Raw genomic sequence first — 26026 nt, 5'->3', positions numbered from 1 at the left:
TGTGCTATACATACAGAAATTAAGAGGAATTAGTGTCTAACATGGAAGTTTATGTGAGGCAAAGACCAAAAACAAAGCACTATGGTCAACAACACAGTATTTTAACCTTTATGGTCTAAAAAGTCACATTGTAATACTTCCAAGCCACATAGCACAAAGCAGACAATCATTAAAGGTAATATAATAATAAACTAAATAGTCACTGGTCACTTTATTGCGTACACCTGTTCAATTGCAAATATCTTCTCCGCCAATCACACAGCAGCAATGCATTGCATCCACACATGTAGTCATAGTCAAGACAAGCTGCAACAAACAGCTGATCTAGGGTTTACAAAGGTCTGAAAAGGGGACAAATATTCAGTAAGCACTAGTTCTCTGTGCAAAATGCCTTGTTGATGCCAGAGGTCAGAAGAAAATGGTCAGACTGGATCAAAATGATAACAGTAACATATAAGCAGCCACAGTGGTATGCAGAAGACTCTCCGAATGCACAACACATTGAACTTTTAAGTAGATGGGCTACAACAGCAGAAGACCACATCTGGTTCCACTCCTGTGACTGTGTTAGAAGTGAGTATATATCTTGCCTGGAAAGTGAATAACAGAGAACAAGACGGGAGAGGGTGCTATGAACATGATCTGTCTGGTCTGCATGACCACGAGTTGGCAGGGGCAACTCTGTCGAGGACTGTAAACAGAGTGTGTGGAATAAGCCACTGACAGGTGCAACCAGGATTTCCCCTACTGGAGCAACAGCGACAATCCATTTAAAGGACAGGGGTTGTCGGCAACAGTGGGAAGGACAGAAAAAGGGAAATGCAACAATGACCAGGTAAGATGAGAGAAAAAGAGATTCTGGATGATCTTCATTGGACCTTGCAACTTCAGCCAGTTCATAAAAACAACTCAAAATGCCAGTAAGCAGATTTATTTAACCTCAGAACACAACATACATACTGACATTTAAATGAACATACCAAGAAAACTGAACACCTGTTTAGCCTCTACAAAATCAAAAGTGGCTTACCGCACAAATCAGACATTAGTCATTAGTTTGAACGCCAATCATTTTCTCCTTGAGGATAGAGGGGAGGCACAATGTCAACTGAAAGACTTATAAGAGGGCTCGTGCTTCAGCGAGTGTGTGTCAGTGTGGCTTAAAATGTGTCTGCACCATCCAACCAGACTAAATAATACCTGGAATGTTTTAGGAGAGAAAAGCTGATCCCGCTTTATCATTAGCTTACTGTAAACTACTAAAACACTGAGTGTGTGAGAGAAAGAGAAAGAGAAAAATGGGGGAACAGTGGCCATAAAAGTACCAGGTAAGGATCAGGAGGATGGCACCACTCAAGTAATTGTAATCTGCGAATGCAGAATAAATTAATGATTTACATCTGTGGAGGTCGAGCGATATGGGTCTTGTCTGAAGTCAATCTTTAGAAATCAGGCAATGGATGATTATTGACGTCTATTTCTATTGACCATATATTTAGGCAATTTTTTTTTTAATAAAATGTAACTGTTTAAAGATAACAATTACAAAAAACACAGTACTCAGCTATTGTTTTCTGATGAATGGTCTCTCCAACATATAAGTGCAATTATATATAGTATTTTCAATAAATCTAATGTATAAACTAAATAATAACTACATCAAACCGGTCTTCAAACTAAAAAGGATGCATTATATATGATAATTGGCTTAATAATTAATAATAATCTGCCAAAGCCAATTACTTTAAAAAAGGCAAATATGAGCCCATGAAATTGGCCCAACTGAGTCTACCTCTACTAAAAACTCTATCTGTATCACCCAAATCAGATAGTTAGGGTTATTGCTGCAGTACAAAAACCTAAACCATGACATGGCAAGTTCCTTCATGTTTCATTTGAGAGGGGCAGATTTCCGAGAAATCTCAGAGCAAACGTTTCAGAGTTTAAGGACAGGAAGTGAGTGGAGACGGCCCAGATGGTGCAGAAACAAAAACTTCTTAGGGCCTTACTCACTCAGTCACTCACTCACTTACTTACTCTCCTGTTCCTGTCCTAGGCGATTTAGCTCTTGCAAACCAAATCTTTGCAAAACTGGTTGTGGAAGCCTGTGCGCTTCTCTATCCTCTATGAATATCTTTTGTTTTAGACCTTGTGTCGCCCAGTGACATTCCGGCACTGCACACAGGAAGTGATTTGTTTTGTGTCAGATGGAGGCAACAGCATGTTTTCAGTGTGTGACTGAAAACACTGAAAAGTGCCCATGAACAACTTGAAGAGTAAACCGAATTGCTCAAAGAACTCAGTTGTTCAGCAGTTTGACGGGATAAGTTCTTCTTGCCCCATCCGACCCCTGCACTACCACTGTACACATACAAACTCTCCCTCAGACCTGACTGGTCAAGTGACAGACGGAGAAAAAGACAGGAGAGGGTGCTATGAACATGATCTGTCTGGTCTGCATGACAGGTTGGCAGGGGCAACTATGTCACTGGCAGGTGAAACCAGGATTTAACCTGGTGGAGCAACAGCGACAAATCCATCTGAAGAAGTCATCAACAGTGGCACAGAATGGAACGTGGAGCAGCAAAACACTGTTCAACGGGGGACCCTTTTCACTGCTTCACCACACATGCTAGGCGCTTAGCTGAAGAAGTTACTGTGGTAGTAACTGCAGCAATAAGCAATTTACTCCACCGACTTAGCAGAAAACACATATTAGAGTACCAATAATGTATGCACTTACACACATACACTCAATTGCACCACTCCCCCTCTCTTGCTCGCTCAATACGAGCAGACACACACAGACACTCAACTCTTCTCCCTCCCTGGAGCACTCATTCATGCTCATGCAAAAAAAAAAAAAAAAAAAAAAACACAGCTGTATACCATGAAACCACTGACATTTTGGAAAATCAGTGTGAACATTGGTTTATGATTTACATGTGTAGAGTCTGCTGGTGAAAATGTACTAGAGGTCAAAACTGTTGGGTTTTCTTAGAGAGAGGGACTTAGAACATAATGTCAACTCATGTGCTCCATTAGTAGCCATAATACTCCACATTTTGTTGTCTTCTGAGTTGGTTTGATGAGGGGTATGACGACTTTCGTTGTTACACCGTGTCTATCAGACACACGAGGCAATTATATTATTAGTAAACACACTGGACAAAAAAAAAGAAGAATTTACTGTGCTGCTGTGAAAGCAAAAACAGCCAGCATGCATAAACTGTCACTAGGTCACTGGGTTATGATTAAAGCAGCTGTACTGAACTTGGCCAGCAGTGCCATAAGCATGAAAAAGAAATGTAGGTAGAGTATTTACTCTGCAGAAGACTGCAATGTGATGCCAGAGGCGAGTGTGGCTGTAGGATTACTTGGGAAACCAAGAAAGGGAAGCAACTGAAGGCAGAGCCAAGGATTAAAAGGTGGAAGTTGAAAAAGAAGGATGTTGTGCAGAGTTCAGGAAAGAGTTGCGGCAGGCTCTTAGAGGAGTGAGGAGTGAGGAGTTACCAGCTGACTGTGCAAGTGCAGCAAATGTGGTAAGGGATACAGCCAAGAAGGTGTTTGGTTTATCCTCTGGACATAGGGAAAAAATATTTGGAATCTTGGTCGAAAGTATCCCAAACAAGAAGGTGGCAAAGTAAAAGTGGTATAGCCAGGGAGATGAGAGTCTATGTGTGCAGCAAATAGAGTGGAGTGGTGGCAAAGGCTTATAGGGAGGTATGCGAGAGGCTGGACTGGAGATAAGTGGAATGAAGGTTAGTAGGAGCAAGACAGCACACCTGTGTGTGAATGTATGATGAAGATGCAAGACGTAGAGATAGAGAAAGTGGATGAGTTTAAATACCTGGGGTCAACCATCGAAAACAATGGACAGTTCACAAGAGAGCTGAAGAAGAGATTGCAGGCAGGGTGAAGTGGGTGGAGACAAGTGTCAAGGGTGATGTGTGACAGATGGGTAGCAGCAAAAGTAAAAGGAAAGGTCTACAAGATGGTAGTCAGAGCTGCAATGATATATGGTTTGAAGAAAGTGGCACTGTCTAAAAGGCAGGAGATGAAGATGCTGAGATTTTTGTTTGTTGAGACCAGGATGGACAGGATTCGAAATGAGCATATTCAAGGGACAGGTGAGGTTGAACAGCTTGGAAATAAAGTAAGAACGTCAAGGTAGAGATGGTTTGGTCATGTGCAGAGGAGGAACAGTGATTATACTGAACAAAGGATGTTGAAGATGGAGCTGCCGGGCAGGAGGAAAAGAGGAAGACCACAGAGAAGTATCATGGATTTTGTGATGGAAGACATGAGGTCAAATAAGACACAATGGATAGGACAAGATCGAGGCAGATGATTCACTGTTGCAACCGCTAAAGGGAGAAGCTAATAGATGAACCGAAAAGGTTCCGAACAGTGCTAATCAAGATAACTGTATTGCGATAATTGTTTTAACTGACTTACTGCCCAGCCCTTTAAATGCAGATATTTCAAGACCAAAAACAAATGAATGCATCCATGTGTGAATATCACTTCATATAAAAACACTGGCAGAGGGAGACAGTGTAAAGGATGTCTTTTTCATCAGGCCACTCCCACTCTGGAAAGATCAGTCCTGCATGCTGTCTCCAAACAACTCAGCAGTTTGGAGCTCACATCCCACTATGCTTATACTCAAGAGAGCATCTTTTCATACAGGTTGCATACACCTGTCCTGAAATGTAGAATTTCAGAGCTTTGTTACTTACTAGTTGAGTACATACATGATGTCACTAATGCACCTTTTAACAAGCTCTCACTGAGACTGCATTCCTGGCTTGTAGGTTAAATTGACATGATCTGCTTTTAACAGGAAATTTGTCATTCTTTTGTCGTAACAAAACACAAATAACGAGGTCAAAGAAGAAAAAACGTGCAAAACTCATCTAACTAAGTTAGATAAAAGTGCTGCTGTAGGTTTGGAGCAGGGAGAAATGGGACAAACCCTCAGTTTTGTCAGCTGGGACAGCAGTTGGAAGAGGGGAGCCTTGGGGGATGGAAGGAGAAAAAAAAGGGAGGGCTAAAGCAAGCTGGGTGTCCTGGGCCTTTGTTGGCAGATGGTGGGAAGCGCCACCTTGGCCTCTCGCTCTGAATGTTAAGCAGCACTGCCATTGTCTGTCAAGTGCAGCAACAGACACATGCGCTGGGTGTTTCTCTGGCAACCAGGAACAGAAACAAACTGCACCCCTTTCATGCTCTGCACACATGCATGTCCACCCTGTCTCCAAGCCCCCTGTGAATCTTACGACTACATAAACACAAACACACCAACAACCTCAAAATGGGAATTCCCCTACACCTGAGGCCTAAGCCAGATGGAGAGTCACAAGCTCTCACATTCTTGACCTCTGACTTCCAGGGAGAGTGAAGTCCGACGGTGAATTGTCTATGCGGGCATTAAAATGCAATGTTGTGTGACATCTTAATGTTGCTGAGGTCACCAACACTAAATCAAAGGACCATACGGGTGATGCGAGGACAATTCCAGGCCAAAGAAGACCAGTTTTCAATACAGATTTACTTAATAGGTATTTATACAGTTTATTCTTAATAAATCGCAATTTATTATACTTAAGGACAGACCATTTTTGATGTAATCCACTAAAAAGGCTCAGTTAAGTAAAAACACCAAAATGACTGCACAACTCAAACAGCACCTTTTCAACAAATTGTAAAAATAAAAAATACTAATATATAACATTTGATGTAGGGTCACTGTGCTGGACTGAATTAATGGTACATTTTAAATGCGTACAACTGCCATGGCAAAGTTGCTATCTGATGACTGTGTAAATAATTTGTTGTGAATAAATAAATTTCACCTTCATCAATGGGAGTTATAAATAAGTATATTCAATGTCTAGACTTTTACCAAACTGATCCTTTCAGCTCAATAAACCCCTCTGGACAAGGCAACCACCAAGTACGGCGGGAACAACTGAAGTGTCTTTATGAAGTTGTATTTCACACACTGAGTAGTTAGGTTGTAAACTGACAAATCGTATGGGTTCTAAGGATGATCAGTCAAAAAATGGGATAAACGTTAAACAAATTCTTTAGAGTCTAACAGATAGTGCTATGATGTCAGACTGGTGACAACTGCAGTTTCCTGCCAGAAAGTTCTACATTCAGCTTTGACAATTATTCACTAGAACAGTTAAACATATCAAAAAGCCAAATGAAATAATTACAACCTAGAGGTGTGATGTCCAATACTTTACTTTTGTTTAGTATTATTCTATGTATTTTGCATCTCTGTGTCTATAACAAGACATTCCTCCAGTAAATAGAGAGGGTGCAATTATGCACTCAACTGACAGGCAAGGGAACTTTGAAAGTAGGTTAAGCAAATTCAACAGTAATTTCAAAAGCCTCAGTCAAGGGACAAATAATGACACCATTATCCCCCATATTGTTTGATTTATTCGTCCCACTCACAGAAAACCCTAATCACAACACACGATAAACAACAGGGAGGATTCATGCTTCCATCTGCCATCAGCAGATACTTACTGCTGCTTGGCGATGTCAGGAACACAGGGTAGCTGTGAACATGGGTGGCAGGAAATCAGGTTGAGATATCACACCCCAAAGCTAAGCCACGACAGAGGCTGTCAGACACATCCCTGTGCCACTGACAGACAGGGGACATCAAGCTAATCCTCTCTCTCACACTACTGCCACCCTGCTGTAAATAAAACAGGAGCAAGGTGACCTAACCAGTGACATCATCCCATCAAAAGTAGGGTAGAGTAAATACTGGTTTATCTCTGCCTGAACTCAAAGGTAAATGCCTATTTTGGGGCAGTGATAAACTGAAACCAATAACAAGTTTGTCAGCTGATAGTTCCTCCCTGTTTGGTATATAACTATGCTATATACCCTGCTGTAAAGGCTTTGATGATACGAACCAGCTATTTTCTTATTGCTAATCTATGCATACCATCTGGGCCAGGGAGAGCTCACCGGCCCAGTGACAGACAGGCCTACAGGTGCACAAAAACATCCCTCCAACATCTTATGTTAAGCGAAATGGTGACGGATGTGCAAGCTAGGCCTTCTACAAGTTAGCATTTTCCTCATTATTAAAATATAGGTAATCACACAGACTGTCCTGACATGGATGAAACACTGCAGCTCAGCAACGCTGAACTCGCTGTCTTGTGCACTTGTTAGCCCCAGAGGCCACTTTGAATTCATCGAGTTGCTAAAGTGAACCTTCCTAGCAAAAGCGGTAACTGAACAAAGCCGGCTACCGGTGTAGAAAGCCTAATTGCTTACCGGTGATGGGAAATTAGCTTTTGGGTCACTGACAAACAGTACCATAACGATTAAATGACACTCGTGTTTATTCAAAGAGGTATTACGGGAAAAAGCAGCGTCAAACAACAAAAACCAGTGACATTTCAGCTAACTGTGACAGCCGGCTTCATAAGCTAATGTTAGCATACTAGCTAGCTGATTGTCCCCTCCCCTCCCAGCTGCCTCCAAACGAAACCATCATCCCCGCATCCGTCCATACACTATAATCCGTCGATAAATACTAATAAAATAATATGCTTCTCACATGCAGTGAATCGTTTTATATCACTAGTGTTTGCCATGTTACCCAAGTCAAAGGATACTGAGGTTGCGGCACAGCGCCGGGCTGTGGAGCTGTTGGGGCTCCCGGCGGTAGAGACACGGAGGTCAGGGGAGCCCGCAGTTGGCTCGACGGAGAGGGGCCACTTCCAGGTCCGCTAACTGCGACAGCGGCTTGTTTGAGGACCACTTTCGGTGGCAAACTCATTGCAAAAAAATCAACAAATAAAAACAACACCTTAATAAATACTGGTACAAACAGTGCCTAGCTTGCATACATATAGCAAGCGAAGCGATATCTTGAAGCAGGCCCCAAATCCCTTTTAACGAAGTGGGATAACGAAGCTCGAATAGCAACACAAACGTCTTTTTTTCATGGAAAGTCGCTGCTCGGATCAGCGGTGCTATTCATGGGGACGGTGGGAGGTTTAGCCTCCCTCGTCCGTCCGGAACCTCCGCGGATCCGGTTGGGTTCGTTTCGTTCAAAATAAATAACCGCCACGGTCTTCAGCCTTCCTCGGCGATCTACCTTTTCTTCTCGACAAGTATGTTTTCCATCATTTTTTTCCTTACAGAGATGAGAGACTTCGCCAACATGGCGTTGCGGCCGCTTCCAGTAGTCCGGGCAGGACAGATGATTCGGCAATTCTCGGCAAGTTACGGAATTGCTCGGGTGATCAGCGAACGTTCAGTCAATTTGACTCAAATAAATGTCCAATGCATGGTTCACGTCTATAAATGACTTTAGTCAATATTTTTATTTAACTTGTGCTATAAAAATGATTACATTTAAATTATATTGTGTCGTTATTTTACACGACAACTTCACTGAATTAATATAAGATTTTATTAATAATCATGAACAAATTCTCAGGCTGAATGTATACAATACACAAAACATTAATATGTTATTATTCTAGGGATATTCGTTTAAAAGTCACCAAAAACTTCCTCACATTTACCATCAAAGTTACGGGTTTGTTTTCTGCATCAGCAGATAACATTGACTTGTGTGGGTATATCGCCACCTATTGTTCGTGTGACCGCTATGCAGCGGCAAGAGTAGAAAGATTACATTTTCTGCAGTAAATAGATTATCACAGCTCTGGTATTAATCTAGTTCACCTTAATGTGTCAGAAAATGAAAACAAATCAACAAACTGGAGACAAGACCGTTATTTTAAGATTGGTTTTATTATGCAAAATAATGTCTTACTCATAAAAAGAGTTGTGTCCAAGTTTTGAATTATAATGATACAAATGCAACTTTGATAGAATTGCACACACACTGTGAATGAAATATTGCATTTAAGATGTTGTTTTGTTAAAATATATATATACCAATTCTTAAAAAACTGTCCACATGTGAACCAGAATTTCCATTTCACTTCCATTTAAAATTCACTTCCTTTACTCCATTTCACTTCAATATAAAACAATGTGACCATAAATAAAGTTCAGTAAACATAAAACAGAGCAGATCCAAGCACAGTGAAGAGTTACATGAGAAAAAAACATCACCTTGCTCATTCATCACTATTGTGACAAATAGCTGTTTGACGTGGTTCCCTCATTATTTTGTAACTATCTATAAGGTTTCCAGTGTTCTAAAAGCGTATTCATAGCTTTATCTAATTTCAGAGTTTGGGAAAAGCCATTTTGCCCACCCAACAGTTCTTGAAGAGAAGCTCTGGAGATTCAATGCTCCATGTAGAGCAGGCATATTTTGTCTTGGTAAGGAGCCTGACTAACATTAAGTGGCAAAAGACGTCACAAGTTTCAGAAGTTTCTCAGTGGCTCTCAACTATCTCCTGTCCGGAGAGACCTTTTCAGTATGTAGCTATTGAATATCTATTTTCCCCCTGCCCCAATGTCAATTTAATTTGCTGCTAAACATCAGCAAAAAATGAGGTATCACCAAAGCTCACACTTGTGCTTCGGGTTCATGGGAGCGTCCACTTTGCAGCCAAAGTGCTTTGAGAATTCCTGTGAATTGGAGACTGGGCCGATGACTCGAAATCTTGATGGACTGTGAGGATCTGTGATTATGCCCTCGTGTGAACTCTCCGGTGTCCTGACAGAACACCATACCTGCAAAAGTAAGCAAACAACTTACACCATGTAAGTAGTTTCAATATACTAGACTTAACCTGATCTTTTTTCATTGCTTGTAATTTCATATCTCTATGTGTTTAAATGGGTAACTCATTTAAAGTTGACCATCTGTCTAATACAAAGCACATTGATCCTCTTCCATAACTTAAATCCCCCCCTGCAATGAAAAATAAGCTTCTTGTCTTTTGACAGTGATATTTGAACTTCACCATGATGAATGATGTGTACAGCATGACACGGAAAGGTTATTCAGTAAATAAATATATTCACTTGCAAATGTTTAAGGTCATGTGTGTAATATTTAGGAGGGTCTATCGGCAGAAATAATATACTACCTATAAGTATGTCTGTATTAGTGTATAATAGTTTCAAAATAAAAATTGTTTTGGTTTTCATAGCCTTAGAATAGGCACTGCCACCATGTTACTACGGCCCGCCCAAATGGACAAAAGAGCCAAAGCATCCATCTCATATTTTAAGATGAATGACAACCTTTCTGGTCTGCAAAGGCCAACGTTCCATGATGCATGTGGGGAAAGGAAGTAGTGAGCAGTCTCACCATTAGATTTCACTCATTCTTACACAATGGACCTTTAAATCCCAAAGACAAAGTGTGTACAAATGACTGAATTAAATTTTGTTGCTTGTTTGGAGCAATCATAGTCCAGTGTGCAACTTGTAGAGTAAGTAAGAGTAAGTCTGGAAATAAACAACATTTCTATTTTGACTTTTTTTTAAGTGAGGTAAGTGGGTAAGTAACAGGTGCAATTTTTTTTTTTTTTTGCATTGAAGACACTATCATGTTAAAAGCTGGAGGGGACACAAAGACCAGGAAAAACAGGAGCGGAATAAGAATACTGACAATTAATACAATAGATGTTTAAAAAATGAATAAATAAATAAATAAATACAAATAAATATACTGTGACTGATACAAACCTGGGCAAATCCTACAAAAAACAGCTGGTGGTTTGTCAATCCCATGGCAGGTAGTGTGGCCTCCTCACCATTCTTCTTGATCCAGTTCTCATAAGCCTTTCCAAGAAAACAAATGATCATGTTACACACTTTCACTCAGAAAACAGACACTAGAAAACATAAAACCCACTTTAGGTCCTATATAGTTTTACATTCAATGTTTCGAGTTGTTGCTCATCTGCTTCATAGACTGTGACCTTTGATTACATGGAAAGAATGTGTCCATGTGAAGAAGAAACCAGAAGCTGACAAGGTCACTCATAAGCACCTGTTGCCATTTCCAGGCTTCACTGCGAAGCGGACAACCTGTTTTTCCAACACAAATAAATTGACACAACAAACAGCAGCCTCAGCAAATAAAGTAGAGCAGGGGATTCATCTGAGACCTGCGTGAAAGTTTTATGACCTCGTAAACATGCAATCTGACAGCGCTGTCTTGGGTAAAACAGAGGTAATGTTTTCTATTATGATCCCAATGCTTTAGTGCACCAGCAATTACTGTGACAGTAAGAAACTTTCCCTGCCATCAGACCTTGTAGGCAGCTTTCAGTCCACCATTGTCAGCAATATTCTCTCCCAGGGTTTGTCTCCCATTCAGAGGCTCCTTGTTTATCGTGTAATTTCCATACTGCTCCACCATGCACTGAGTCTGCTTTTTGAAGGCCTCCACAGAAGAGTTCTTCCACCAGGGACGCAGGATTCCATCCTTGTCAAATTCCCTCCCTGTTTGAATGAATCATTTAAAAAATGTAGATGTAATTTAATTTCAGTTATCATCCTTTGAAATGTACATTTGTATGAAAATGTAAAATGTACCTTGGTCATCAAAAGCATGTGTCAGCTCATGGCCCATGACTACACCTATTCCACCAAAGTTTAGAGCTCTGGAAAACATTAAAAAAAAAAAGTAAATCATAATAAAACTCCTTTTTTTAATATTCTGATAAAATAAATCTAGCAAACTTGAATGAAGGAGACCTACCTGGACGTAGACTGACTGTAGAATGGAGCCTGAAGGATTCCTGCTGGCAGAACTATCTCATTCTTGGTTGGGTTGTAATATGCATTCACAGTTTGTGGGGTCATGCTCCACCTGAAAAAACAAACGAGAACAAATAAACAGAGTTGCATGACACGAACACCAAATCCAGAATATCAATTCCATCTGGTCTGCTGTGCCAGGCTGACTACACATCAGCTAGGAAGGCATGGGGCCCTGGTCTGACCCCTCCCCCGCAGCGTAATGAGAGACAAGGATCAGTACAGCAGAGACAAATTAGTTGCCTGCGAACATTTGTGGATGGAAGCATTGTTGCTGCTGAGTCAGTATAAAGGGACTGTGTTCCTGTCTGAGCATGCAAACTTCTTTCTGGCAGAAGATGCAATGCAAAGCAACTCACTGGTTTCTGTTGGGGGTTTTCCTCAGCTGGTCTGCTGTCACTCTGGCTGAGAAGTTGTAGTACTGCATGACGTTCTGGAAGTAGAGCTCTGACACCACCTCAAACTGAAAGAGAGAAGAGGAGAGTTCAGTGTTTTTAAGGGCAGCGTGCGAGTGCAGCTCCATGTTTACCTACATCATTGAAGACTTTGTCCAGCTTTGTGGCGTTCATGATGAAGTCCGGATATCCAACCATGTTGTAAATTGCGTCTGCCTGTTGGAAAGTGACAAACGGGAAAAACTGTAAAAAAACCATTTTTACACCAGGTGGCAGTGCTGTTTGCCTCAGCCACATCTAAGCTAAACATTATCCCATTTCAGAGGTACAAATTCAATTTATTAGTATGATATGACGTATAAACCAATATTGCCAAAAAGTCAACACTGATGGACGATCAAAAATAAATGTACAATAATATGTGTCTGATTGAGCTGAACAATTTGGGAAAAATATTTGTATTGTGACTGTGATTCATGTTTTCAGAGGTCCAATGTGTAACGTGTAGGAGGTAGAAGACTAAGTGTTTGTATAAGTGTAAAATTGCTTTAAAATAAAAAAAAGTATTTGAACCATAGAATAGAAAAGAATGCTTTCTTTTCTATTCTATGGTTCAAATACCTTTGACAGCTTAAATAATAAAATAATTACTCTTTCTGAAAACATTATGGGTATTGCAAATCTGTGTTTTCTCAAACAGCAATTTTGATTAAAAAAAACCATCAATTGTTCAGCCCCAGTGTCTGTTAAGGGTTAAGGGTAAAAGGGCATAGATCACACCCCACAGTGACTTCCTGGGCTGTGTCTGCAGGAAGGGCCTGTGTGGACAGTGAATATCTATGGGCAGCCAAGGGAGTCTTGGGGGTTGAGTTCAGCCCCACCAGCAGGTTGGACTTCTGTGTTTCCCACAGCTACTTTGGAAAAGTCTACGGGGGTCAGGGGTGTGGTTGAGAGATTGTCTGTGTGAGCTAGGGGTCGGGATGTGGGCTTAACTGGCACAGAAGAGAGTAGGAGGGATTAGCAGTTCTCAGGAATTCTTTCTGTTGCCTGAGGCTCTTCTCTCTGCTCTCTCTGCCCTCCTCCATTTAGGCCATTTAGGCCCCCAAACTGGTTATTTTCCACCTGGTGGCTGTAAGTGGTCTGTCTGGGTCAATCAGTGCTCATTGGTTGCCTTCTTTCAATTGCAGGAGATATGTGCTCAGTTGCTGGCTGCCGAGTTATGAAAGCTGGGTGAGTATCAGCTCTCTGGACTTGACTGCTGGGTGGCATCTTCTGTTAATATTTACAGAAAGGTCTGGATACAAGCACTCAGGAATGTCTTGCAGGATCTTTGTGGTTCTTCCTGGCCATTACATGTTCACACTTGGAGGGATTCACTTCATTCACATTCACTGCTGTGTGTATATGGACAATGATGATGCCAAACATCAAAATGTCACTGTTAACTTTACTTTAGCTCAAATTTTTGAAAACATGCTTCAAGATGTAGTTTTTCCATTAGGTAGGAAAAACGTATTGGAAAAGGTCTATGGAATGGAAGGGTAACCAACCACTTTTTTTTCGTTTTACTCATTGTGTGCATTTTGAAGCAGGTCCACAGTGTCACTAGGTCAGCTGGCCTTAGTTTGTTGCTTTCCTTGTGAAATAACTTGGTTTACAGACATTGTTAGGCCAGTATCCTCTACCTTACGGCACCTATTTGTCAAAGATTACGGTTTGCTTAATTTCTCTTGATCAAAAGTTGAGGTAGGTCATATGGCCTAATTTTTCAATCGCAGCTGCTTTCACATTGTCCCTGTAAATGTGTCCATAAAACAAGCAGTACGTAAACTTCCTCGGGAAACAAACGCACACCAGAATCTTTCACCCACCTTCTCTGTTGCTGCTCTTTTTGTTTCTGAGTCCATCCAGCTCACGTGCTTCAGGCTCTCCTGAAACGCCCATTTAATTTCTGTGACCATATTCTCAACCTGGAGCACAGGAGAGACACACGTGAGTCAGAATCATTTCACATAGCAGGGGAAGCGATTGTGCTGTGAGGGACTTTATAAGCAATTTACTTTTGCTTTGCTGTCTTCAGCGAACGTGGCTTTGACAAACAGGGCTCCGAGAGCAAAGCCCAGGGCGCTGTCTGTGTCGCTGACACACAGCTTCCAGCGCGGAGTGCAGCTCTGCAAATAACACAAACAAGACATTTGCGCATCCTCGTATTCTCTTACACAATTGGATATCATCAATTGGAATGTTGCTTCATGGACGTGACCGTACTTGTTACAGTGAGATGTGGACTACATGTGTGAGAAGAGAAAACAGTCTCAACAGTTGACAATGTTTTTACAGCTAAGTATTTATTCCAAAGGGGAAACTGTGGTGTTAGAGCAACAACAACTTACTGTAGCTCACATATATACACACACATGAAAATCTCTCTGCATATATTGTATAGATATTGGGCCATAGAGGGTAAGAATATACAAATGGTGGACGAATGGATGGATTTCTCCCTATATGTGAAGTGAAAATGGCAGCATGCACTTGATTGGCTGTATTTGAAGTATACATTTCAGATAAATGAATAACAAATCTTATCAGCAGAGTTGTATTTCTTTTTGTTATCACTGGCTTTTGTGATTAAAAAAAAAAAAAAAGAAAATACATAAAATATTAACTTTAACTTTCCAGTTTATGTCCATGCAGGTTGAACAGTGAGAAAGACAATGGAAACAAATACAAAATAGAGAAAATACATGTGAGCTTGAGAAATCCACAACCTCTGTGGCCTTTGCTTGCGAAGGAAAGCTGAACTGTTATCCCTCTGCGGGCTGACTGACACAGTGTTTCCTCAGAGGGGAATGAGTAGTGTTTTTTTGGAGATAAAATGGCAACAATAGGACAAACCACATGTGAACTCTTGGGCCAACCGCTACAAAATAACAGAATGATGGAAAAGGAGTATGTTCAGAGGGGAAAAAGAGATACATACTAATCTAAAGTAGCTGTTAAACATACTTATGAGCTATTATTGAAACACTCTGAGACTCAAAGACCAAACAAGAGAAGAAAAGCACTTTGAGTCGCTATTAATGTGGATATACAGTATATATGTATATATATATACATACATATATATATATATATATATATATATACATATATATATATATATGCACACACACATATATATATATATATATATTTTTTTTTTTTAAGAGTCATTTTTGATTGTGATTGTCATTGTTTTAAACCAAAACAAATGTGTCAAAATGTCCTTATGTGGCAAAGCCATTATCAGGTGAAAGGAAGGACAAGTACAAATTGAGCTGCATGTATACTTAGATAAAAAGACCAAGGTCGGGGTGAGGAAATGAAGAGGATTCTGACAAAGCAAAGTTGTAAAATCCACTTGTGCACATAGACACAGATGGAAAATGAGACGTTGCTCACAGAAAACATATACACAAAAAGACACACAGAAGGTTTTGGGGTTGTTATTACAGCTTGACCTTAGTGGAAAACAAGGCAGAGGAAACAGGATCTTGCCCAGATAAGAGCTGTAGTCACTGGAGGAGTCAGAAATCGTTTTTGTTTTTTTTCCCCTCAGTGAGAAGCAAATCTTTTTTTTTTTTTACTTAATGAACATCTTCAATGGTCTAAAGGTCACTTTAAATTGTCCTTCAGTCTCACAGATCCCCGCCTCCGATTCAATGGAGCTGAATGATATTTCAATACACACTGCTACGATGAATGACTACATTCTCAATTCCTCAGTCATCTCTCAGTCCAAACACAAAACAATTGTTTCTACCACTTAATCCAAAACAGTGAGGTCAGTGGATGTAAGAAGAAACCAGGTCATTTTTCTGAGAAAGACATGCCGCTATTAAAAAAAGAAAGTGTAAACTTTGGATGCCTGGAATGTCACAGGTCAAAAACACTTAGTCCATGCAAATATTTACATTTTTAGCTGGGCCACGTTTAATCACAACGAGAGGACAAAGTCTGAAATCACAGTTTGTCCTCACTGTGGAACAAGTGTCTGTCTTTTCAGTTCAACTTTTGAACTTTTGTTATTGATTTTTTTTCCCCTTTAGTTGCAGTTGAGATTTGGTTACTTTTCAAAGTAGTGGCTGACACAAATCGATTCCCTGCGTTCTTTGAAGCTCTTAGGGCTTAGTCATGCACATAAATATCACCCTGTCTGAAACCTGGTTACACATATGGTCCAAGAAAAAGTCATGCTTCTCTGGCAGAAATGTATCTGTTTTAAGCAATCTCTCTTTAAAACCTCGAATGCCAATGTAAATGAGGTTAACATGAGGAAACCAGGTTTAATGAGTCGGGTTGTGAGAGAACACTAATATAAAGCACTGACTCAAAGTGTACCTTTCTCAATGAGGAAAAAGGAATTGGTGCATTCGTTGCCACATTTCCTCTTTCTCTCTCTCTGTGCTGACTAAAAATGAATCTTCTGCACTCATAAAAACAAGAGTTCAAGTGAAAAGCTGTTTAAACTCAGCTGTTTGGCTTTGGGCCATTTCCTCTGCCTTCCTCTAAAATCCCACATACACCCGGGTCAAGAGGACGTTTCCCACTGATTTGCTTAGTGACAATTCAAGTACACATTTAACTGTCGATCTGGGTCTAAAACAAATCCGGAAAGCATCTCGACATCCTGTCACTGAGTTTACGAACATGCAAAAATACATCATCTAGGTGAGAATCTGCCAGGCATTTAGTGAATTGCTTTGTGTTTGAATCCACCTGTGTCATGTTGGATTATAGTGATGATTATATGAAAACGAAAAATCTAAAAACTTTCATCACTTACCTTTTTGATTCCATACATGACCTCCAAGAAGCGCTGCTCTGCATCCTGGAACCTTTGGTCCAAAACAGACACCATCTTCCTCACCACTTTCATTATCATGTAGTTGTTGAGAAGGCTGCAACAGACATATGGCATGAGATCTATTCATTTTTCAAATGTGTCGCTCTCTTCCATGTTACAAACACTTAACACAGCAAAATCCAGCCTCTGATTGTAAAACTATTAGTGTCTGACCTTTTATTTGTTTTAGTTATGAGCTCAGAGACTTTGCGGAGGTATTCCTTGGCATAAACAACCACTGGCTCCGAGTCATTGAGCGGCACAGGAGCAAACAATTCTGTGAGGTACGGCATCCAGTTCACTGCAGGAGCCAGAGTCTGAGGCAAAGACAAAACACACACATGGAGAAATGCTGAGGAAAAAACGTCTTACCACAAACATATAAGAGTTTTCTAATACTCTTTCTAATCCTGTCCTGTGTGCAGAACAGGGGAGGATCTATCAAGAGAAATATTCATAAACATGACTTTAGTCATGTCTTATCATTTGAAAATAACTGGTGTGTTACTGTAACCTGAGAATGAGACAAGTGGGTTAGATGCTACCACTAGATGCCACTAAATTCTACACACTCGTCCTTTAACAGTCAAGATTCGAAGAAAATTGATTTGTTAATCTTAAGCAGATGCAAGCAGAGCAGGAAACACTCACTGCCAGGTCCTTGGCCTCCATCTTATTGTAGATGAGCTCTTCATCCCGCCTCTCGTCTTGAGGGACTGTGATGTTGGCCAGACTGGTTTCAAAGTCCATGATCTCCTCCATCAGTGTCTGAGAGGTTTCCTTTGAGCCACCAAGAAGAACCCCCAGCTCCGTTAGGAAGCTGAGGTATGCCGTCAGATACTGCAACACCATGGAGAAGGAGTGGACAGTGAGGGGGAGCAGTTGTGAAAACAAGCAGTTTGTGAGGTATAATAAATCTAAATTAGGAAGAGTAATCCAATCTAGGCAAATATGAGAAACTATGCAGAGCTTTTGTTCAGCCTGAAGCAAAAATATTTATTTTCTCCTCTCAGATCTGAAATAGCCAGAGTATAACTTCTGTTAAAGCTGCTGTAAAGCTGTAAATAATTTGCTCATATTACCTTTTCATTTGCCGTCTTGTTGAGGTAGTAATCCCGTGAAGGTAGTCCCAGGCTGGACTGATCCAACTGGAGTCGAGAGAAATACATGATTACTTTTAGTTGAGCCTTTATTTTAGTACTCACAAACAGCCATGTGACTGCAGCCTGCGAGCTTGAAGCAGAAGCTCATCCCAAATAAAGCCTTTATTTACCATTTGTTCATTTTCAGGAAATCAACAAAGGAATCAATCTCAGACTAATGTGTTAAAAACCAGACTTTCCCCAGGGCACCAACAAGATAAACTCTATCCCTGGGTATGAAACAGGTGCCACAGAATTTTTACTCATGAAAAAACAATCAATAATTAAAATCCTTTTGAATTACCCGTGTGTTTTGTGCAGGCCACAATTATACAAATGACTTTACTGCTCTCAGTGAAGAAGAATCAGGGTTATAGCCAAACTGTCAGGCCATTCATCAATTAGGACTTTTATGAAGTCTATTAAAGCCCGTAAAAAGGTCTATATAAACATATCTCTAACAACTCCCACCTGGATGATGTTACTGTTGGAGTTTTTGGAGTCAGTGCTGACAAACACAGTGAAGAAAGGTGAGGTGTGATAGTTCGTCGACACTGTTCGCAAAACTTCCTGGAAATTGTTCTTGTCCCAGGGTCCAGTGAGAGCCCATCCTCCTATCTAAGACAGACAGGGTTTAGAATACCTTCCAAGGAAATTCATTTGTCAAGTAAAAGTTGATCAATGTGTCTTTCTAGCATCCGACTGCTTTGGGAATAAGCATACCTGGCGGATCAGCTCCTGGAGTGGTTTGGCTCCCAATTCCTCAATCTTGGTTTCGTTCATGCAGGCCTGATAATATCGCTGAGCCTTTTCCTCCGCCTTACTCAAACCTTTCCTGGTCGTGTTTTCTAACAGGAGAGATTGAACGCAAGTCAATATGGAGAAACACGCCATTTTGCCAAATGATGGAGAAAATGACACGTTTCCCTACAACAATGGCAGCTGAGGACAATTAACCCATGTCGGACATTGATGCTCACCTAATAATTGCTTCATTGCATTCATGTTGTGCTCCCAGAGGCGAGTGAAAGGCCCCCAGCGGGATTTTCCATCAGGAATGGGGTTCTTCTTCACCCATCCCCCACAGGCAAAGCTATAAAAGTCATTACAGGGGTCTACTGATCGGTCCAAGGCTCCCATTACTGCACTAGCCACAGTAATGCATGGCTCTGTTAGGCACAAGCCGGGATGAGCTGCAGGAGAGTGGACAGAAAAGTTTTAGAAAGAGAGCAATTTTAAAGATACTTTCATTGAACACATTTCTGCATGAATTAGAGCTGCAACGATTATTCAGTTAATTAATTATTAATTGATTACTCAATCAGTTTGAGTGTTTTTCTTGTTTTTATAATAAAAACAACCTCTCCGATTGTTCTGCTTCTTAAAAGTTATTCTTTGTCTGGTTTCTTTGCTTCATGTAACGAAGAAGTCAATAAAACTAAATCTTTTTGTTAAAAATAAAATAAAACAAAGGTTTTGGAACACTTGTTGACATTCTATGGAACAAACAACTAATCAATTATTTGAGAAAATAATCGACACATTAAGCAATTATGAAAATATTCAGTAACTGTAGCCCTCATAAAGAAATATCTAAAAACACTAATATAAGGTTTAATTTAAGGTTTTGTATTTCTGGACTATCATTTTCATTCTGGAGCAGAAGGCCAATCCCAGCTGACATGTGGTGAAAGGCAGGAAACAACCTGGACAGCTTCCCAGTCCATTACAGGGCCAAAATACAGAGATGAACAACCAGACTCACAATTTAGAGTGTCCTAATCCCCAATCTACATGTCTTTGGACTGTGGGAGGAACCTGGAGGGAACCCTTGCACACATGTGGAGAACATGCTAATGCTGTATTACCAGATGAGAGCAAGAAGCTTGGATGACTTCATCAGGACTAGAGCTTAGGTCAATCAGTTAATTTGCTGGTTAATAGAGGAACGATAACTGCTCCCTGAAAAAAAAATTTTTTTTCCCCTGAGAACTGATGTTTTGTATGGTCTTAAAAAAAAAAGCCTGAGAGGAAATGACTACAGGTTTTTGTCTGGTCTGTGTAACTTTTTAGAGTCTAAACACAGGAAGCTTCGGTGTTTAAAGAAGTGTAAGTGCTCGTTGTCACAGTCACAAAGAGACTCCATGGAACAGCTCACCTTACTTGCATGACTCATTTTTTAGACTCTCGCCATCATCTGCCCATAAAAGGGTATAAGACAAGGACAGAGACACAGATGGAGGCAAAGTTATGAGCAGTACGGAGGTTATTCCCCTGAGGAGATGTCATCCTTGTCCCTTTTAATTGTTCAAAGTGTGATGTGACATGCGGCTCTGAATGGGAGGAAGCAGCATTACTTTTCCCGTGGCGAACTTGAGGAAGCGGAGCGGTTGATTGTGAATCCTCAAGCCCTTTTTCCATAATGAACAAGCTCAAGGGAGAAATTAAATGTGTTTTCAGACGCCTTAGATGAAGGTGTGGCCTTGGTATTCAAAAAAAACATTAACTGCCTCCAGTGTATTAAACACCACAGCAATGTTCTAAAAGCCTCTTATCTCTTTCTCCAGTTTAAAGTACATTATATTACATATTTTGACATATTTGGATGCTTAAAACTGGTGACAGTCCCCCAAAACAACAAGCAATTACAAGAAATATGTCACACATTTTTTAAAATTATTATATATTTAATCGTTTGTTCTACATTTTCTCCATATATATTAATACTCTTTAATTATGGAACAGATATCGCACTTCTTTCTGCCTTGTGTTTTTCTTCAACCTTTTGGAGGATTACGCACAAAGGCAAATCCGTGAAGTGTATTTTGATATGTACACAAATTAAGTTTGACTGATTTCTATTCAAACATTTAAAAATAATTCAGTCTACAAAAAAGCTGGGGTATGTCTTGACACGACATGAAATGTTTCATTATTACATCACATAATGTTAGACTAAAGAAATTAAAACCTAATTGGAACTGCATCCATCCAACACTGTGGGAAAAGGTGCTTTATACCCGAGTTGGATTAAATCAACAGCAATCTCAGACTACATGCTCAATATGAAGTCAGAGCCACCAGTCACTTCTCTCAGCACCAAGACAGGAAACAGGGGCAAACACCCAGCCCGTGCTTTCAAGAAGAAAACATCTAAAAGGTCATGGACTGACTCTGTTTGTTAAATTCACCCAAACTACAGAGTCTGTAAAAGCAGTTAACTTGCCAGATTATAATCCAGCACATGCAAAGGGTAGATTTTAAACATTTTTTTTTAGTGCCTGAAACGTTTTTTGTATTTTTATGGCATCAATCACAAGTTTAAGGTCTTCAATACAACAAGCATGTTGATTTGGTAAATTATGGTCCCATTAAGAGTAAAATGGACAATAAATCAGGATATGCTTTAGGGCATGGGTTATGGTGTGATTGACAATGACCTCCTCGTCCTTCCTCACAGTAAGATTCTTCCTCCTGTCTTTCATCCAAATATGGTTTTCTTTTGGTTCCAAAAAAAGCTAAAATGGCACAAAACTAAAGGCTTCAAAACAGCAGTTGACAAACTAGTGGGTGGCATCACTGTGGGTTGCAAATTGCCACTGGTTTCATATTAACTTTACACAACCTGTATGGGACAGGATTCACTCCCTGTATCTAACTCTCATTAAGAAAGCAAAATCACCTAAAGTACCTCTTTAAACCCTTCTCCTTTTGTGTTTACTTAGATGATTTTATTATACATTCACAGTACTTAACATAAAAAAAAGCTTTTAATTAATTTGGAAAGAGGTTCGAACCTGCTCCGCCATTTCACATGTGTTTTCCGGTGTAAATATGAAGTGTGAAACAGAAACTCACTCTGTTTATAGAAGACACCAGTTGTGATGAGTGATATGAGCAGGCCCAGAGACACAACACACACCAAGAACAGCACCCTCTTCTCTCTTTGTGTCCTGTCTGGACAACATGTGGGACCTCGGCTGTGCAACAAAGTCACCTGCAATGAACAGACGGAAGGAAATGCATTTCAGTTCTTAATTTAATCCCCCAAATTAAACATGACATATTTTAAAGGGTTACGCAAACAGGCCTCAACTGACTCTGGAAAATATTACAGAGGCAAACAGCTTCTTAGGGATCTGATGACAGATTTCATTTCAAAGCACCGTGTCTTTTTCAGCTCTCCCACACAGAAAGCATTTCTCTATTGTTCCCTCTCTTCTAGTTTAACACACAGTCATAAAGAGTTCCAGCCTCCTGCTCCAGATTGGGAATAAGACACAATAATCCTACTTGTAACATATCTGATGAGTTTGTGGCTGACCTGTAAAAGGTTGAGGAAGTTAACCAAGGTCACCACTTACTACAAGACAAATCCTGCAAAAATGTCCCATTGTGGTAAGGGGATACACATTTTTTATTTTTTTTTTACAACACCACTCCCTGACCTGTTTAAGTTGCTATTGTTATTAATGCATTTCCTACAGAGATGATTCCAAGGGGACCACTGACAAATCTTTCACTTTTCACTGCAGCCAATCTGTGTGAACACCTGCTGCAAATAAATGCCAGATTCTGGACCTCGTATAAGTCTTGTGGTGTTTAAATTAAGAATACGGAAGTGTGTTCATATAAGATAGATTTAGATATAAGATTTATCACAAATAGCTTAGATGAACGCACGCTCCATGTGTACTTAAGAGAATCCAGCTGCCAAGTCTTATTCTGTTTTTTCCATCTATACTACAGCAAAGTCAAGAAAACACAAAGGCAGAATAATTTATCAAGTCTTGACCTCAAGCTCTGTGTCCGGGCTCCTCTGGTATGTATGTGCTCAAGTAAAAATATTGAAAATACGAACGCAGTGAATGATCTTAGCTCCTTGTTCCAGAGGAACCTCCTTAGATTTAGTTTAAATGTAATTTAATCCTTTAGTGGAGATTTGAAAACATACTCAGAGTACACCGTTCAGTTGTTACGATTTATAAAACCACGAGTAACAAAGCAATCATCAACATAAGTGCTAAAAACTAATTTAAGATGTGAGGGATTTAATAGTAGTGTGACAGTTTATGTGACGTGTGAGAGTTTGTTCTGAGCTTCAACTTCAGCACACACATCAAGCGCCACTAACTTGTTAAGATTACTAAACACTTTAAGTAATGCTGGTTTTAGTTTAGTAAATTTTGTTTTAATAGGTAATGTCAGCATGCCTATTATGGTTTTACTATTATTTCAATATTAGACTCTGATTTGCTTGAATGAAAGCTCTTAATCACCATATTTTCTTGTGTAATTGATTAATTTAACAACCAAACACCGAACAAACAAAAACTGTTGTGTCATAGACACTGTAGATACAACTATGCACATTGCAGGGACAAACATTGCATAAAGATAGTTCATAAGCTGAAACAATGCGTTGGAGCCATATTAACTGTGACAAATTAAATCATTAAAATGCCTTCTCCCAGCGAGAATGACTTGATCGCGGCGTGTTCTGCATTAACCATGCAGGAAAACATTCGGCTGCTGTCTGCTCGTCATAACTCAGTGTAACGTGCAGCATCTGTTTGGCACATGCACCTCTGTAACATATTATGAAAGCTATTTGAAACTCTGCTGTCATTGAGCAGCAGGAGAGTGAAGTGAGGGCTGTACATCATATCGGCAGCAACAGACTGCAGCCTTTTAAACCTAAAAAACACCGCTGCATCATGAGTTCACGCCTCAGCTAAAACTTTTCAAGGAAGATTTTTTTAATATTGGTACAATCAAAGCGTCGCACACGAGTGCTTTTACATTTTAACCTTGTCGCAGCGTGATGAGACAGCACTGACATTTGTTTATTTTTAGTACAACACATCAGTGGGTTTACCTGCATGGGCGATGATGGGTAGATGTCATCACCAGTGGAGTCCACCAGCTCTTCCTCGTCCAGCGTGGCTCTTTTATACGACGACATCTGAAAAGTCAGATGGAGAAAAGACTCCCTCAGTGCTTCCATCCTTCAGACCTCTCTCCTCACCCACTGACAACGGGTGTGTGAAAGTGTCTTTTGTGTGTGTGTGTGTGTGTGTGTGTGTGTGTGTGATGCCTATTCTTCAGCAGTCTCTGAGGCTTCAGAGCAGGATTTCCCTCCAACATCCATGAGGAGGAATCTGGTTAGTCTAGTTGGAGCTCTTCCACACACACACAAAAAAGTGTCAGTCCTCTCCTTTGAAGAACATGCCTCTGCTGCCCCCTCAACATCAACACCACCTCTGGAAGCTCCCGTGGCTTATGACAGCGACCACTAGGCGAGTGAGGGGGCAATGTCACCACACCATTCTCCAAATTCTCCTCAAAAACCTCAGCGCGGCTCCTCTCTTCCTCTTTGCGCGCTCTGCCCCTCTTACAGGCAAACTCTTAGTGGACTTCCGCCTCAGCCGGGTCTATGCAAACACGGAACTATGGAAAACGGAACTAGTGAAAAACAGGAAGCAGCACTGACTAGACAGAGTAAGATTACTGAGACTGAGTGTGTGGGAGTGATTGTGTGTGTGAGTGTGTGTGTGTGTGTGTGCACGCATTCCCCCATTGTGGTTTCAGATTTTTTTGGGGGGAGGGAACCTTACGGTTGTAGTTCACACCCAGTGTCTGTTCTATAGGTCATGATATATTTGTAGGAGGAGCCTGACAAAATACCCACCTCCTCCCACAACATGCTTGTGTAGTGGTTGCCTATGGTAACTGTTACCTGATAGGCATGACAGTCAATTCTTGTCCCGTTTAACCCCGGCCGTGCACTCGGGCTACTAAAAACAAATCATCCAAACACTGCACTTCAAAAACGTATTAAATAAAAACAGTTTGTTAATTCATAAATATCTAAAACTTGTGTGGTAAAAACAATTTGCAACTAAATAAGTTACAAAAAATAACAAACACATGACAACTATAGATCAAAATAAAGACCATTTATGATGAATGATACATGAAAAGCCAAAAACATAGGATCTACCGTACTGTACTGATTTTTTTTAAAAAAAGAAAAAAAAGAGCTGCAATGATAAATCAATAGAAAGAAAATTGATTTTCCAATGATATTCATAAAATAAACCAGGGCTGCAATAATGCAATAATAATAATGCAGGATGAAAATAAACTTTGTTTATAGAAAAATATTGTGGGACACATTCTCTGAAGGCCCTACAGCTAAACATAAGGCGCATGGGGCAACTCCTCACAAACTCGACACAGAAACCGGGATCCGAACCAGTGACATTGCTGCGAAGCAACAATACGCGACACTGCACTACCATTGGCCAAAGCTCTACATTAATGTGATTAAATGTGATTTTCACAGTGTATTGCGACACTGAAATGTGGGGAATACTGTAATTAACCTCAGCTGCCTGTCAGCCTGACAGAAATACAGCTCACTGCAGTGCCATGGCAGCATTTCAAGCCATGCTCAGGAATTACTGCGAATGTTACCGTCCCAAACTGACTGGCATTTGATTGAGAGTCGCAAGGGAGAAACTGTGTGCCTACAAGTCACTGGAGTCACTATGAGTACATTATGTGAGCTACAGAAAGTCCAAAATCACGACACAGACTCAGAGTTTTGGGTTTTGCGATCATGGATCCAGGCTTATCTGAGCCTGTGACACTCGGGGAACTGCCACCACAGGAAATGCAAGTCAAATGTGAGGACATACTGGATTAAACAGACCAAAAAACACGCTAAAAGACTCATTACAGTCAAACGATGCCATGTTCTGAGCCTACTAGACTTTTTATTTAGGGCCCGACCTATTAGAATTTCTGGAAATTATTTTTCATTCGCCACGAAACAGCAAGTGCCCTAT

The 26026-nt window shown here is 40.4% G+C and overlaps 2 protein-coding genes across 11 annotated transcripts in view; both read right to left on the bottom strand.

Annotated features, from left to right (window-relative positions):
• The window catches only part of eif4g3a (eukaryotic translation initiation factor 4 gamma, 3a), a 42920-nt gene extending 34662 nt beyond the window's left edge, over positions 1-8258 (bottom strand). For all 10 annotated transcript variants that reach the window (XM_058631053.1, XM_058631055.1, XM_058631056.1 and 7 more), the window contains exon 1: positions 7659-8258. In XM_058631053.1, coding sequence (XP_058487036.1) covers positions 7659-7822 — 164 coding nt within the window. In that variant the 5' untranslated portion in view covers positions 7823-8258. The remainder of the gene's footprint in view (positions 1-7658) is intronic.
• A 531-nt stretch (positions 8259-8789) lies between these two features.
• ece1 (endothelin converting enzyme 1) lies at positions 8790-24261 on the bottom strand. Its single transcript, XM_058630790.1, has 18 exons — positions 24052-24261; positions 22032-22170; positions 19154-19366; positions 18897-19021; positions 18645-18791; positions 18114-18179; positions 17683-17871; positions 17206-17348; positions 16972-17086; positions 14204-14314; positions 14015-14113; positions 12282-12359; positions 12108-12211; positions 11690-11800; positions 11524-11591; positions 11240-11430; positions 10669-10764; positions 8790-9705 (listed from the first exon to the last, which is right to left on the bottom strand). The coding sequence occupies exons 1-18, from the start codon at positions 24178-24180 to the stop codon at positions 9529-9531; spliced, it is 2301 nt and encodes a 766-aa protein (XP_058486773.1). The 5' UTR covers positions 24181-24261; the 3' UTR covers positions 8790-9528.
• Positions 24262-26026: the final 1765 nt, after the last annotated feature.

Source organism: Solea solea, chromosome 6, assembly GCF_958295425.1.
Source record: "Solea solea chromosome 6, fSolSol10.1, whole genome shotgun sequence".
NCBI lineage: Eukaryota > Metazoa > Chordata > Actinopteri > Pleuronectiformes > Soleidae > Solea > Solea solea.
This window is presented reverse-complemented; position numbering and strand designations above follow the sequence as displayed.

What these genes read in the sequence shown, in the direction of transcription:
- ece1 (XM_058630790.1), bottom strand. Translation starts at nt 24,180, where the DNA reads ATGGAAGCACTGAGGGAGTCTTTTCTCCATCTGACTTTTCAGATGTCG. An exon ending in ACAAGACGGCAAATGAAAAG is followed by an intron (nt 17,872 to 18,113) that starts GTAATATGAGCA and finishes ATGGTGTTGCAG; the next exon opens with TATCTGACGGCATACCTCAG. An exon ending in TACAGTCAGTCTACGTCCAG is followed by an intron (nt 11,592 to 11,689) that starts GTAGGTCTCCTT and finishes AATGTTTTCCAG; the next exon opens with AGCTCTAAACTTTGGTGGAA.